Raw genomic sequence first — 15,587 nt, 5'->3', positions numbered from 1 at the left:
TGCAGTGGTGATGGGCTTGAATCCAGGATTGGCCATGGTGGCCTGCTTGATAGGAAATCTCCTTGTCACTGGACCTGTGTGCATTGTCGGCTGGCTAGGAAGCAAGGTATGCTCGTCAACTCGCTATATTGACGGCACAACTGATCCCCCAAACAGTACTCGGTTCCATTTCCGGTCATTGCTCGAGCGTGGGTGGAAGAGTGTTTTGATATCGATGGTCGCTGAACATGATACAGATCCTATGGCATGATCGGTGCATATTGGGCAATGGTAGGTCTTAACGCACTCTGCCTCTCGAACTGTGTTCTGAATTTTGACAGATTATCCGCGGCATCTTCTGTGTTATCCTATACGGCGTGCAAGCAACGCTCGGTGGCAATGCTGTTCGGTGCATGCTCGAAGCCATCTGGCCGTCTTTTGCCCACTGGCATCTCAACAGTCTCCCAGCGAGCGCGGATATCTCAGCTCCTGACCTGCTATGCTTTGCTTTGTTCTGGCTGGCCTCGTTCCCGATGCTCTTCGTGCCCATGTCTTCGCTACGTTGGGTGTTCGCCGTCAAGATCGCCATCATGCCATTCTTCTATGTCGCCCTCTTCACATGGGCCTTGACGGCAGGTCACGGTGTGGGACCACTGTTTTCCATTCCAACCAAGATCACGAGTGGTTGGTCCGTCGGTTACGTCTTTTGTTCAACCATCTTGGCTACCATAGGGGGTAATGCGAGTGAGTGGCGTCCATCACGGATTCGTGATCATCGATTAACAATAGAACCACAGCCTTTGCAGTCAATATGGCAGACATCACTCGATATGCAAAGAATCCACGGAGCGCAGCGATCGCACAAGCGTTCGCGTTGCCGATTTGTATCACGATGAGTAAGTCATGAATGCTCGATGGACATGCCAGAGCTAATCATTGGACAGTCGAGTTACTGGGAGGTGAGATGCTTGATCCTCGCATGCGATAGCTAACTATTGCTAACGTCGACCTTAAGCAATAATGGCAGCAACCGCACAAGTGGTATACGGCGAGGTCCTCTGGAATCCTCTGACAATCATCCTGCTCTGGAACAATAGAACAGCAAAGTTCTTTGCGGGCTTCCTGTTTGCCTTTGCGACTATCGCAACAAGTCAGAACCATGTTTGCATTCCCGGATTCTTTTGGTGCTGACACTGATCCAGATGTGACCGGAAACAGCATTCCATTCGCACACGACATCATGGGCATCTTTCCCCGGTACATGAACGTTCGGTATATGTCATGACCCACATTGATACGATGGGTGCTAATCAAGGATATAGACGAGGACAAGTCCTTTGCGCCATTCTAGGATTCGCCATGAATCCTTGGGTCATACAAGCCCGCGCGTCTCGTTTCTTCAACTTTGTGGGTGGATATTCGATATTTCTTGGGCCATTGGTTGGGAGTGAGTACCTCATTGGTGCAAGTCTGAGACCTGACTGTTCGCTTACCACCTATCCAGTTATCCTCTGTGATTACTTTTTCATAAGAAAGTCGAAGCCGTACAATATGCTACATCTGTATCGAGCAGAGGGACTGTACTGGTACTGGAAGGGGTGTAACCTTCGAGCGCTCTCGGCGTGGCTGACTGGAGTGATTCCTCTGCTGCCAGGCCTGATCCACAATATTAACCCGAACATCAAGATGGGCAGAGGCATTGTGGAGTTTTTCACCATGGGTTGGCTTGAGGGATTGATCATCGCAGCGTAAGTTGAACCATCTTTGACCATTTCCCAGACCAGCGAAACGCTGACTTGTCCATGATATTAGAATCACGTACTACTTGCTGTGTCTGGCGTTCCCATTCAGTATCGTCGTCAATGATGGCTCTGATGTCGTCATAGAAGCGAAGGACGAAGAGTCCGTCAGTCAGATTCCAGCTACAGGGAAGCCTGTTGATATCGTGGGCTCCAAGGAGATATGAAGAGTGTGGTCTTTCAAAGGACAAAGCACAGTATACTTAGCCCATCGTCAGATAGGGGACCGGCCCCAGCAGCAAGACAGTGCGGCGGAACCCATTCTTCTGTCGCAGAGTTCCCTTCCGAGTGGAATTCGTGGCGGCGCTTCAAGCATTGGTATTCGTGCCGTTGGTTAGGCCGGCTTTTGGTTCTGGCAAGTTGTTGGCGTCTCTCACGAAGTAGTTCACCAGGGGTGTTCTCTACTGGACATTCCGCACACAATTTTCCTATAAGAGCAGGCTTTCTGAGCAACTGTCTCTCTCCGAGTGTACGAGGAGGGAAGAGAGTGTAAACTGTTCTTGGCGTCGAGGCTGCGTGGCTTCAAAAGCGGCGATGGGAAATTCCGCATACGTAACAACCGCCTTTGAGATGCTCCTCGCGTTGTGCTACACTCTGGTGAGCGCTACGTGGCAGCTATCTCCATCGTCGAGCTTTGTAGACAATCTTCCATTTGTTATTCTGTCACTGACCTTTTTAAGAGTTGGCTGCGACGTCGTAACTTGCAAAATGACCACCAGGTATCGTGTTGAGTGCATGTGATTGACCGCCCTCATCGTCCATCCCTTGCTAATTGAACGGCAGATGCTTTGAAGGCGAGTCACATAACAGGATGTGCACTTTAATCTTGCACTGCTGACACATTGCCCGTATCAGACTCACCGTCGAGATCAGTTCGTAAGCGACCACTTCCGGAATCTGCGTTGACCGAGACTAACATTGAATAGATCGAATGGATCAAGGTGAGGCTCGACCTTCTCGGCCAACGCGAGCCTCAGAGGAGGAACTCGTGTTGTTTGCCCATGGCTAACATCTTTACAAGGGTCTCCTAGCTGTCCCATTTGTGCTCAGTACACAGCCTGCCGTCGACTATGATGACGCCAAAACCCAAAGCCTCGACACCATGGCGAGGTCAGCACGTCAGAGATACGCGGAGATCTTTCGAGATGTCGAGGATCTGATTGTTGACGAAAGTAAGGCTTGTACTGCATGCCGGTTACTACATGGTGCTGACCAGGTCTAGTCAACCATCAGGCTTCGCCGAGTACCAAGTCGAAGCTCAGTATGTTGGTACCAACCATTTCACCTTTCTTCACACCACTCGCACTCGAAGACGCATTCTATCACCAGGACTCGATACGAGCGATATCTTCGCGGCGATTCGTTGCTCCCTCATTCAATGATATCAGGCTCATCCTCAACACGGCGCAAATCATGACTATGATGCGGCCAAAGCTATACCGCTCACTCTATGTGAAGATATCAACTGGCTTGGAGTTGCTGACGTTCGATGGTGATGTCACGCTGTATGAGGATGGTGCATCTCTTCACTCACCAGAAGCTAACCCCGTCATTTATCGGCTGCTCCATTTTCTCGCTCACGATGTCCGAATCGGCATCGTTACGGCAGCAGGATACACACAACCAGAACGCTACTTCGACCGTCTATCGGGGCTGCTGATGGCTGTCAAAGAGTCTACCACACTTACACCTAGGCAGAAGTCTAACCTCATCATCATGGGTGGAGAATCAAATTTTCTCTTGGTCTTCGACGAGCAGGCAGAGCATTGTCTACGATACGTACATCGACGAGAATGGGTGATTGACGCCATGAAAAATTGGTCTGAGTCAGCCATACAGTCCCTGTTGGACGTAGCAGAAGCCGCTTTCCATTCGTGTATTCGAACGCTACATTTGCAAGCCAAAGTTCTCCGGAAGGAGAAGGCGGTCGGGATCTACGCCGCAGACCAGTCTCAAAAGCTCACTCGAGAACAACTGGAGGAAACTGTCCTGGTAGTGCAGCAAGTAGTCGAGTCTACAATGACTGCATCGGGTACTGGCGAGCCAGCTGCGCATGCTAGCATTCCATTCACGGTGTTCAATGGTGGAGCTGATGTCTTTTGTGACATTGGGGACAAATCATTGGGGGTCCAGGCATGCCAGAAATGGTTCGGAGGCATCTTGCCCTCTCGGACACTGCACGTAGGCGATCAATTCTTGAGCGGAGGGGGAAATGATTTCAAAGCACGTAGTGCTTGCTGCTGTGCCTGGATTGCGAATCCTGCGGAGACGGTGTCGTTGCTGGATGAAATTATAGCAATGCAGGTGAAGGTGTCGTAGTGGAAGCGAGACCATCTGATTAAGGCAAGGAACAGATTGCTCACGTTGTGATCTCTATCAGCTACCTAGGGACGGAGTATCTGTACCCTACCTATATGTACCACGTTAGGTATAGGACACGTGCTGTGCTGGCCTCGGAGCTGGAAAACTTATATCCGAGGTGGCCGGTAGTGACAGGGATGCAGTTTGGCCGTGAGCGTGTTTAGGGAGAAGGCCAACTGCAACTTGCAACTGCCCACCAACAATCCATCCTGTCCGTGGCCCCAATCGATACGAGATCCTCCAGCCGTCATCAGCTCCATGTCCTCTCAGCGTGGCCTTCCCTTCCTTTAGATCCGACGGTGATGGGCTCCAAACCCTTCCGGAGAATGCGTCAGTGACCACCGTCCTAACGGACCTCCTCAGCCTCCCACCGACCTTTTCGGATACGTCGTGCCTCGCGTGCAGATGAACCGTTCGCATCCTCGCTCAAGATGTCGTCCATGCGTGGCCTTGTCCAGTTCATAGCCGACCTCCGAAATGCTAGAGCCCGAGAACTCGAGGAAAAGCGCATCAACAAGGAGTTGGCCAATATAAGACAGAAATTCAAGAGTGAGAAATTGGATGGATACCAGAAGAAGAAATATGTCTGTAAGCTGCTTTACATCTACATCCAAGGGTACAATGTCGACTTCGGACACCTCGAAGCCGTCAACCTCATCTCCGCTACCAAGTACTCGGAGAAGCAGATCGGCTACCTAGCAGTCACTCTCTTCCTACACGAGCAGCACGAATTGTTGCATCTGGTGGTCAATAGCATACGGAAAGATTTGCTCGATCACAATGAACTCAATAATTGTCTGGCATTGCACGCCGTTGCTAATGTCGGAGGAAGAGAAATGGGAGAAGCCCTGTCTGCGGATGTCCACCGCCTCTTGATTTCGCCAACCTCCAAGTCCTTCGTGAAGAAGAAGGCTGCATTGACCCTGCTTCGGCTCTACCGGAAATATCCAGGCATTCTTCAAGCGGAATGGGCAGAGAGAATAATATCTTTGATGGACGACCCGGACATGGGGGTAGTGCTGTCTGTAACTTCCCTGGTCATGGCGCTGATTCAGGATCACCCAGAAGCATACAAGGGAAGTTATATCAAGGCTGCTCAAAGGTTGCGGAAGATTGTCGTTGACGGCGACATATCGCCAGATTATCTTTATTACAAGGTGCCGTGCCCGTGGATTCAAGTGAAGTTTTTGAAGCTGCTGCAGTACTATTCTCCTTCAGAAGACTCCCACGTTCGAGACATTATTCGAGAATCACTGCAAGCTGTGTTGGCAGCAGCCACAGAGACCCCGAAGAATGTCCAGCAGAACAACGCGCAAAATGCGGTTCTCTTCGAAGCTATCAACCTCCTCATTCACCTAGATACGGAACATCAATTGATGATGCAGATTTCCTCCAAGCTGGGCCGCTTTATCCAGTCACGAGAGACAAATGTGCGCTATCTGGGTTTGGATGCCATGACCCATTTCGCTGCGAGATCTGACACTTTGGATCCCATCAAGAGGCACCAAAGCATCATTATCGGATCGCTGCGAGATCGTGATATCAGCGTGCGGAGGAAGGGACTGGATTTACTCTACAGCATGTGCGACACTACAAATGCACAACCTATCGTGAACGAACTTCTAAAGTACCTGCAGTCTGCAGACTATTCTCTCCGGGAGGAAATGACGTTGAAGATTGCTATTCTGACGGAAAAATATGCCACCGATGCTCAATGGTACATTGATATATCGCTACGGCTATTGGCAATGGCGGGTGATCACGTCAGCGACGAGGTGTGGCAGAGAGTGGTGCAAATAGTCACCAACAACGAGGAGCTACAGCCTTACGCAGCACAACACATTTTCGAGTATCTGCGAACAGACAACGCACACGACACTCTGGTCAAGATTGGCGGATACATCCTTGGGGAGTTCGGACACTTGATTGCAGATAACAAAGGATGCAGCCCGATTGAGCAACTGATGGTTCTTCAGACCAAGATGATTTCAGCTCCTGATGCGACGAGGGCGCTACTACTCTCGACATTTGTCAAATTTGTCAACCTCTTTCCCGAGATCAAGCCACAGCTGCTTCAGATGTTCCAGTTTTACAGCCATTCTCCAGACTCGGAATTACAGCAAAGGGCGTGCGAATATCTGGCGATTGCAACGATGCCCACTGACGATCTGTTGAGGACAATCTGTGATGAAATGCCGCCGTTTTCTGAAAGAGCATCAATATTGCTTCAACGGCTGCACAAAAAGAGTGTCGGAATAAGTGAGCGGAGGACGTGGCTTGTGGGTGGAAAGGATGCCAATGCTGATAAGCAGGAGGTGTTACTAGCCCAACAGACTGGGCTCAAGCGAACATTTACTACTATCGTGAATGGAGGAGCAAAATCCAACACCAACGGCACGGCGCCGAAAAATGTTACGAACGGAACAGGCACCGCTTCGAAAGACCTCGAAGGCCTCGACATGAACGGACATGCAGGTGACGCTCCAGTCACGAATCTAGCCGATGCTGCTCATCTCTCCCCTGATTGGGAGATTGGCTACGAACAGATGTATTTCGCTAATGAAGGCGTTCTATATGAAGATCCGCAAATTCAGGTTGGTATGCGAGCTGAATACCGTGGCCACCTGGGAGTGATCAAGCTGTACTACACCAACAAAGCATCCTTCGCCATAGGGTCTTTTACAACGACGCTGGACAACAAATCTGCACCAGCATTGAAGATCGACACAAAGAGCTTACCTGACTCCAATGTGGGCGCGGACTCCCAAGTGCAACAGACTATAGTATGTACATCCATTGCGCCGTTTTCGGAATCACCCACGATCCGGATATCTTATCTTGCGGGAGCACTGCAAGGATACACACTCAAATTGCCCATTCTGGCTCACCGATTTATGGATCCCTCGGAGCTTTCTGCCGAGGACTTTTTCAAGCGATGGCGACAGATTGGTGGAGGAGCATTGGAAGCGCAGAGTACATTTGGTCTTCGGACCCCAGCAACTGAGATGAGTGATAAATTCACTCGCGAGACTGTGTTGGGGTTCCGATGGAGAATTCTGGACAATGTCGATCCAAATCCGAAGAACATCGTGGGCTGTGCAGTTCTGCAGCTTGAGAAGGGTAAGACGGGATGTTTGTTACGATTGGAACCGAACCAACAGCAGAAGGTATGTTTGCTGAGGTTATGATCGAGGAGGACATGGTGTGCTAACTAGAATGACAGATGTTCCGCCTAACGATTCGCGCCACGCAAGAAACGGTACCCGGCATACTGTTGGGTATGATGCAGGAGCGACTTAGTCGAGGGCCATGAATTGGCAGTGTCAATGATAGTCCGATCCCCAGGCCCGTGCATTGGAATGAGACCATGAAGATTCTGCGTGGTGTAGGAGAAGCGTGAGTTGGGCCGAATTTGTTATACATGTCACCCAAGGTCGAGAGACCGTGAAAAAAATATATATATCAGCGACCTGGGCTTTTTGACGGAAATATATCAACTTTTTCGGTGTAGAAATATAATGTTATTGAGTCCCTACAGATGTCTGAGTGCAGAGCGGGTCACAGAGATCACAGGTATGAGTAGGGAGTAGCGACGCTGAAAGGCATGCATTGAATGCCCTGCATGGTGATTTTTTTCCATCAATGATGATGACTGCCATGCTCTGACACGATGACCCTCTGGGTAGGAGATGCGTAAACGAGCTGGAACATTGTCAGGGTAGGTAGATGGCTAGAATCTATACACTCCAGGTCCAAATGTCCCGTCGCTCTTCTCGGCCGCGTTGATGCTCTCGAGAATCCTGGCCTGGATCATTTCAATGGTCGGCGGACCCTGTTGGCCGGGTGACTTTTTGGTGGTGTCGGCGACGAAGACGGCGACCGAGGCGGGTGTCGTCGTCGCCGTGACGGCGTTTGTTATCGCCTGCGCGTCGGGTGGTGAGAAGGCCCCGACGATGACGAGAGAGATGTCGGCGCGGAAAGGTGTCTGTGCCGTGGCGTTGGTCCCCTGGCCGCTTGACGCCATGACTTTTTCGCCTCTGAGGAGACCAGGGATCTCTGAGAGGGCGGACTCGGTGGTTGAGCAGACGTGGACGACTGTTTGAGGATTAGACATTGCGAAATCAGAATAAGAGACGATGATGCACGGGGTGGCGGTGGCGGTGGTGGTGGTGTGTGCCTTGTGATTGGGGAAGAGACGAGAGCTCAAGAGAGGGTGGCGAATATTCGTGAGATGTTGAGATGGATCATCGGGAGATGTTGAGATGGATCATCGGTGAGAGGAGTGAGTGTTTGTATAAGTGTATATCTGTGTGTGTGTGTGTGTGTGTGTGTGTGTGTGTGTGTGTAAGTGAGTTTGAGAGAGAGAGAGAAAGAGTGGCCTTGTTCATTCATCGTGGCTCATTTGACATCGTGTCCAGTGTGTTTAGTCATGAATAAATCTCACCTTCGACTTTAGGAGCAAGGTGCTCAACCAAGTGTTGAGTATGAGACAGATCTCTTCCGCATAGAATAGCTGCCGGTGCCATTGTCGCAGGTAGGTTGCGTTGATAGTTGTTTTGTATCTGGTGGTGGTTGTTTGTGGTGTACCGTGTATCGAATATGTTAGATGACTTTCGACTACGCTCGCCTTGATAATGTTCAACACACAGTCCGTTTGTCGGTTGAATTTTAAGTAAGCCCGGCAGTGATGAAGGGTTGAGTTCTCGTAGATTGTTGGATGAACCTCAAGAACGCAGAAACAGCAGCCTCACATACTTATAACCTCCCTACGGGCTGGTTCTCCGTAATTGGAAGTACAACATCATCCTCCGGACTCCGTACGTTGTACATGGCCAGGTAAAAGATCTGGCTGCGAGACACCAGCGACGGGTGGCTGCATATCCTTTCTTTCCCCCTGCATGAAGCTCTAAATATGGATGAGCTTGTTCCGGGGCGGGCAAGGATTAACGTTTTGAAATCACTGAATCAAGGGAACGGTAAAAACCACGTGTTTCTCGAGAACTTTTGTTTGCGATACCCAGACAAGAACAGCGATGTGGCTCGAAAACCACGTCCTGTGAAATCGAACCGATACTGACGGGCACCGATGATACCAATAGAGCCAGAGCATTTTTGCATCGATGACGACACGCTGGGACAGAGACGAATACATATACAGTAGTAAGCAATGGAAGTAAGCAATAAGGAATAGGGGTTAAATATACGGATAATCATCAGTAAAGTTCTCACTTGGTTAAATTGGCCGCATCGTGGCTGAATGCCACTTTTTGTGTTCTCGAGCAAAAGAAGAACAAAAGTGGTCACGTGGTGGCCTCGGGAGAGTTGCCAAGGACGGAAGGCACATTGCTTAGCCTGACGTACCTCTATGTACAGGTAACGTAGGGAGATACTTTTTTTATCTCTTCCACAACAACCGACAGTTCATCAACCTTCTGTGGTTGTTCTGGTCACTGCGACTATCCCGGCTCCTAGTTCTTCGTAGGCCCGTTGCCAAAACCAAACTACATCTACCGCCCATCATGGCTTCTCCACTGCAAGGCTCAAAAGTAGCCTTTATCGGCGGTGGAAACATGGCGGCCGCCATAATAGGAGGGCTGCTCGCCAGGGACATCCCCAAGGAATCCATCTTCGTGTCCGAGCCATGGGACGTCAATCGGGACAAGATGAAGAAGCTCGGAGTACACACGACCGCTTCCAACGTCGAAGCCACGCAGGATGCCGACATCGTCATTCTGGCCGTCAAGCCGCAGGTCGCCAAGGAAGTCTGTCGAGAGCTCGGCAGTGCATGGACGCAGAAGAGCCAGACTCCGCTGCTCATTTCCATCGCCGCGGGTATCACGCTGGACAGTCTGCAGCAGTGGTTGAAGCTGGGCGACGGCCGCACGCCACATACTGTGCGCGTCATGCCGAACACCCCGGCTTTGGTGGGCGAGGGTGCCTCGGGCCTGTTTGCGAGTCCCGATGTGTCCGAGGCCGAAAGGGACCTCACCACTGCGCTACTGGGCAGCGTGAGCAAGGCGGTTGAATGGGTGGACAAAGAGGAGCTTCTCGATGTCGTCACCGGACTTTCTGGTACGTTTTGTGTGTTGCAATGTGTTGTTCTCGCACGCGTGGGGTCTTTTTTGCTCGTTCCTTTCTTATACTCACATCCGCCGTGTGCTCTCAGGTTCCGGACCAGCGTACTTCTTCGCCCTGGTAGAACACCTAATCACCAGCGCCACTGGACTGGGACTTTCGACGGAACAAGCGACGCGGCTGGCCAAGCAGACTTGTTTCGGTGCCGGCAAGATGTTGGTCGAGTCTTCCGATGACCCAGCCCAACTGCGAAAGAACGTGACGAGCCCGAACGGGACCACCGATGCAGCTTTGAAGAGCTTCGACGCGTCTGGATTCGCGGAGATCGTAGACAAGGCCGTCAAAGCAGCAACGAGTCGAGGCGAGGAGATGGGAAGGACGTTAGGGGCGTCCTCTTAAGATCACCAGAACGCGTGCTTCCCTTGTGCTCACCCGGCATCACAGTCACCGTCACAGACATGACGGTGAATGAAACTTGAGATTACAATTGATTGCTTGAACCACGCCGAGGCACCTGGCTGTATGGAGTATGGACCGATTTCATTATCGAAGACCCTGAAGTCGACACGCCACAAGCCACCAATTCTGTCTTTGGCCGCGCAATTGCAATCTGCCTGTACAGGACTCCGGATCACGGGTTGATTTGGTATGGATTCCGCTCTGGAGCAAATGAAGCTTTGACTGCCACGCGCTACAGCACATGTATATATGTATGAGTACGGGACGAGATTGATCAGGAGCACAAGCGAGTTTTACTACCCGCTCGGGCACCCTCACTTCCCGACGAGGTTTGACGCCCATAAGGGTGCATAACCTCAGTAAGTGAAGTCTAGATAGGAGCTTTACCTTAGATACTCTACCTAATACCAAGGAAGACCAATACCTTTTGGTGTGCCCGTAAATGCACTTATAGAGATGCTTATGAGGTGCGGGTGAGCCGTTTGCAATCTGATGGAACTGGGGTATCGACGTCTCCTGATGCTGAAGAGAGAGCTCTCGGCAAGGCGAAATCGTTGTCGCGTACAAGTGTTGATTACTTCCAGTACGCTGGAAGCATACACAGTCAATGTACAGGGTATCCTTTACGGCAAAGGAGGATTCATATGAATACCTGGATCTATCTTCTATTCTTTCACCACACTAATCCGTCCCCACTCCCCCCCCTCTTTTTGCCGTCGACATGCTTCAAATCTTGGCTCTCTCCTGGATCAAACTATACGCCTTGGGCAGCGACTCGAGCGCCTCGCGGTTACCCTGGATCTGCCCGATGTTCTGGTACCCGGCGACGTTCAGAAGAATGTCCAAGTCGGCCAGCAGACCCTTCATGACGTGCCTCACGCCGAGCTCGCCCATGATGCTGAGCCCCCACACCCAGAGCCTGCCGACGAAGACGAATTTGGCACCCAGCGCGAGGGCTTTGAAGACGTCCGACGCGCCGCGCACGCCCGAGTCGAACATGATGTAGATTTTGTCGCCGACCGCTGTGTGGAAGTGAGCGAGCGAGTGAGTGATCAGCAAGGTAAGATTTGTGGGGGGTGGGGGTTTGGGAAAGGGAGGCGAGTTGCCTTTGACGCAAAAAAAAAAAAAAAGGAGGGGGTAGGTAGGTACGTACCATCTACGATCTGCTCCAAGGCATCGAGACTGGCGACAGCCCCGTCGACCTGGCGTCCGGCGTGGTTACTGACGACAATACCATCGCAGCCAATCTCGACGCACTTTCTCGCGTCGGCCACGCTCTGGATGCCCTTGACGGCGAACGGCTTGCCGCCGCTCATCTCCTTCCACGTCTTGATGAGCCAGGGCATCTTCTCCCACGAGTGAGCCCTCCCGTGCCAGACATTGTCGATCCACTTGGCTCCAGCGCGGTTGGGGTCCTTGTCGGGGTCGATCCCGTCCTCTGCGAGCCTCTTTTGAAACACCGGGTCGGATAGACCTAGGTCGTGGCCTATGCCGTGGTAGAAGGCGTAGTTGCTGTTTGCGACATCGTCATGTCTCCAGCCGAGCTGCCACGTGCTACGGACGCGAACGGATCGGGACTTTTGTCAGTCACTGGTCGTAGTACTCGTACTCGCTCAAGGGTCCATGGGAGACGGGAGTGTCAGGTAGGATCAAAGTGGGCAGAAAAGGGTCATCAAAAAAGAAAACAAAGGGACAAAACAACGTACTCGACAGTCAGAATGCAAGCCGTGAACCCAGAGTCCAGGGCTCGGCGCAACAGCGAAACCGTCAACTCGTCGTCGTGGGGCATGTAGAGCTGGTAGAAGCGCGGCCCTTCTCCGTTGGCAGCACCAACCTTCTCGATCGGTGTCGAGCCGGCCGTGCTCAGGCAGTAAGGCAAGTTGAGCTCCTTTGCGACCGTGGCGACCGGAAGCTCTCCCAGATGGTGGTAGATCTTGTTGATGCCGATGGGCGCGAAGCCAACCGGGGCGCTCGTCTTGTGTCCCCAGATCTCCCAGGCCGTGTCGCGCTTGTTGGTGTCGACCAGCATGCGAGGGATGATGCGGTGGCGGTAGAAGGCCTGACGGTTCGCCAGGTGCGTGGTCGACAACCCGGCGTTGGAAGAGGCGTAGTACCAGCCGCCTTCCGTGAGCTTTTCCTTTGCGCGCTCTTCGAGTTTATCGGGATCTTGTAGGACTCGCCGTCAGTCTTGAATTTGTGACTCGTGGTGTTAAACCTTTGGGTAAAAACAAAGCCCTTCCCCAGAACGAAACCAAAACGAAACGAAACGAAACGAGACGACACAAAACAAAACAAAACAACAAAGGCATCAGTGCCTACGTGTGTTGAGCGGCGGCACTCTGCCCTCGTTGTCCGCCCAGAAGTTATCTCGCTGGTACTCGGCGTACTCGGGTGTAGATCTGAATTCCTTGTTAGGATTGTTGGGGTCCATGGTTCCGGTTCTTGGTTCTCCAAAGAGAATAACGAGAGGAAGAAACGAAGGAGAACCAAGAGTACAGTCAATAATGGTTGATTGCCGTGATGTGGCCCGGCAGCATATCAACACGTTAATTCGCACGTTCCTGTGCTGTTCTGCGGCGCGGCAAGGCTGGAGCCATAACATCATAACGAGCTGCCGCTGTTCCGCTCTACGTAACGATGAAAGAAGATGATAAAAATTCTGTGGATAATCTTGTGATATCATGACATCCGTATCCATCGACCACGTCGCGGGTATCTTGTCCCGGGGTCAAATACGACATGATTGGAGGGCAGAAGGAACGAAGCCCAGATCGTATGCTGAAGTGGCCATCTTGTTCACGGGGAGCTGCCTTTCTGTTCTTCACTTCCTGCTGTCAACGCCGGTTAATATCATCGCAGGTGGCCCCGTCGAAGTCTTTCTGATCTAGCGAGGAATCACAGTGCTGAATTATCGATGTCCCATGAGTTTCAAAGGTTCTGATACCGCACCAGCCTCTCACACCTCCAAGGGAAGAGGTGCTCGTGTCTGCCTAAAGAAGCACTAGGGCACAACGCGGGCCAGGGCATTCGCTCAGCCCGTCCTTGAGGCACGAGCTGATGGACTAGCTAGGACGTAGGACTCGGGCGTCTGATGCAAGGTACATTGAGTCACTGTCGACTGTTCACCCAGTCAGCAGTGTCTTTATGCACGGTACTAATTGGGTTGAATGAGACTGCGCGTGACAGCGGGAGCGACATGCACCCTCCGAGCTAAACGGAGCGAATCGCTGGGTCGTCGTCCGTGGTCCGTGGATCCTCCAAGAGTCTGGCTGGTAGATGGGGTGGGCTGAACTCGTAATGGGCGTGCAGAACCTCGGATCTGCACTGTACGAGGATCTACCTACTCGTACGGGCATTCGCTGATGAATCAGTGGGCTTAGCATTAGCCCTTGGATACGTATGCAGGTATGACCTACGTAGGTACTCGGTAGTGGGCTATTCGTTCCTAGATGGAAAGGAAAGGGGACAAAGGTTAAAAGTACAAGGGAGATGTAAGTACGCATCCTCCGTACCTTGAAGAACTGACAAACAGCCAGCGATTGCAGCAAAGTACTGTAGCACGAGGGGCCCGACCGGTAGAGATAGTGCACCTACGAGTAGGTAGATAGGTTTCCATCGTATCGTCTCCCATGGAATCTGATGCTTTCCGTCTTGTACTTGGCCGGATTTTACGAGTACACGAATATGCAAAGGTCTCAGGTAGTTAGACTCGTGAAGTCTGCTCGCTAAGGGAGTGATTCAGTTTTGCGTCAGTGCTTGTCAACGGCCCGGTGGACACAGACTGCGATTCATGATAAACCTAACCCTTGGGCAGATATTTTCCCCAGGACCGAGGAAGAAGTGCGATGCGACAGGCTACTTCGTACAGCGAGTGACGGGGTATGTGTGTGTGTGTGTATCTCTCTCTCTCTCTCTTGGTGTGTGGGTGTGAGTGTGTATGTGTTTGTTTGAAACTAGCAATCTGCGTTACCACTCCATACAGAAGCAAAAGTTCCGCCAAGGTTCGAAATTGTGGCGCAGCGAGAGCGAGAGCGAAAGCGAAGGGGGGGATCAAAGGGAAGATTGCAGGGGCTTTGGGCATCAGCCTCTACGGGAGAGCCTCGAAGGGACGCGGCAGTTCCGAAAAAAACAACGCACTTAGCCCGTACGAGTTGAAACCGTGTTCACTAGGTCGGTAGGTTCTCGTATTGTTTGTACTCGATGTGTGGGCTGAGCTTAGCTAGAAAGGTACAGGCGAGGTTATGAGGTGTGGTACTGTACTGCAGGTACAAGTATCTACCATACTCCGTACGGAAGCATCACATTGTACGGCAATACTCCGTACTGGGGACTGCTAACTAATAGTTCTTGTTGGTCTGCACAGCCTGAACGATCTCCCTGAAAAGCAAAGCAAAGCTAAGGATGTATAACTATGTAGCTATTGTATGTACGAGTACCCACCGCCGCCTCACTCAAAGACGAAGCTACGGGGACGAGAAACTCCGAGTACCCCCGTAGACAGAGGCCCTAATACAGTACAAGTAAGTACCTAGGGCGATGGCGACGGCGATCACACAGGCAAAAGCTGGAAGACGGAAACGAAAAGCAACTCCACCATTGGGCGCTTTGCCATGCCGATCTGAGGCTCTCGGACGAAGCACTAAGCTAACCACTGTGGTTGATCACAATACTTCTGCACAATACGTACTACCCAAACCACAATACAATTTCTTGTACGGGCCGGGGTCTCAAACTACGAGCACCTCGCTCGTGTTGTGTGAACAAGGTACACTACGTGCACCAAGGGGATGATCTTCACGGCACGGAGTACAGAGTACTAGTTAAAAGGATTTGTGCCCGATTACTTCTGTGCCGGTAGGCACTGTAAGAACATCACAGTTTGCTGCAGAACGCAGGGTATTCAAAAGTTCGCAC

General features: G+C 51.6%; 6 protein-coding genes across 6 annotated transcripts; 4 read left to right on the top strand and 2 right to left on the bottom strand.

Annotated features, from left to right (window-relative positions):
• Positions 1–246: 246 nt before the first annotated feature.
• Positions 247–1,945, top strand: PV08_01396 (uncharacterized protein; the record flags this gene model as incomplete). The annotated part of the gene is made up of 8 exons (XM_016375758.1): positions 247–270; positions 321–723; positions 777–875; positions 995–1,129; positions 1,182–1,251; positions 1,302–1,426; positions 1,484–1,727; positions 1,792–1,945. The coding sequence occupies 8 exons, from the start codon at positions 247–249 to the stop codon at positions 1,943–1,945; spliced, it is 1,254 nt and encodes a 417-aa protein (XP_016241034.1).
• A 935-nt stretch (positions 1,946–2,880) lies between these two features.
• On the top strand, positions 2,881–4,097 carry PV08_01395 (uncharacterized protein; the record flags this gene model as incomplete). The annotated part of the gene is made up of 2 exons (XM_016375757.1): positions 2,881–2,950; positions 3,001–4,097. 2 exons carry the CDS (start codon positions 2,881–2,883, stop codon positions 4,095–4,097), a joined length of 1,167 nt encoding a protein of 388 aa, XP_016241033.1.
• Positions 4,098–4,570: 473 nt separating this feature from the next.
• On the top strand, positions 4,571–7,327 carry PV08_01394 (uncharacterized protein; the record flags this gene model as incomplete). The annotated part of the gene is made up of 1 exon (XM_016375756.1): positions 4,571–7,327. The coding sequence occupies one exon, from the start codon at positions 4,571–4,573 to the stop codon at positions 7,325–7,327; it is 2,757 nt and encodes a 918-aa protein (XP_016241032.1).
• Positions 7,328–7,869: 542 nt separating this feature from the next.
• Positions 7,870–8,253, bottom strand: PV08_01393 (uncharacterized protein; the record flags this gene model as incomplete). Its single annotated transcript, XM_016375755.1, has 1 exon — positions 7,870–8,253. The coding sequence occupies one exon, from the start codon at positions 8,251–8,253 to the stop codon at positions 7,870–7,872; it is 384 nt and encodes a 127-aa protein (XP_016241031.1).
• Positions 8,254–9,658: 1,405 nt separating this feature from the next.
• On the top strand, positions 9,659–10,613 carry PV08_01392 (pyrroline-5-carboxylate reductase; the record flags this gene model as incomplete). The annotated part of the gene is made up of 2 exons (XM_016375754.1): positions 9,659–10,211; positions 10,306–10,613. The coding sequence occupies 2 exons, from the start codon at positions 9,659–9,661 to the stop codon at positions 10,611–10,613; spliced, it is 861 nt and encodes a 286-aa protein (XP_016241030.1).
• A 786-nt stretch (positions 10,614–11,399) lies between these two features.
• Positions 11,400–13,104, bottom strand: PV08_01391 (uncharacterized protein; the record flags this gene model as incomplete). Its single annotated transcript, XM_016375753.1, has 4 exons — positions 11,400–11,695; positions 11,827–12,227; positions 12,380–12,839; positions 12,993–13,104. 4 exons carry the CDS (start codon positions 13,102–13,104, stop codon positions 11,400–11,402), a joined length of 1,269 nt encoding a protein of 422 aa, XP_016241029.1.
• Positions 13,105–15,587: the final 2,483 nt, after the last annotated feature.

The sequence above is a fragment of the Exophiala spinifera genome (assembly GCF_000836115.1).
Source record: "Exophiala spinifera strain CBS 89968 unplaced genomic scaffold supercont1.1, whole genome shotgun sequence".
Classification (NCBI taxonomy): Eukaryota; Fungi; Ascomycota; class Eurotiomycetes; order Chaetothyriales; family Herpotrichiellaceae; genus Exophiala; species Exophiala spinifera.
Note: the sequence above shows the minus strand (reverse complement) of the source record. Positions and strands in the feature narration are given on the sequence as shown.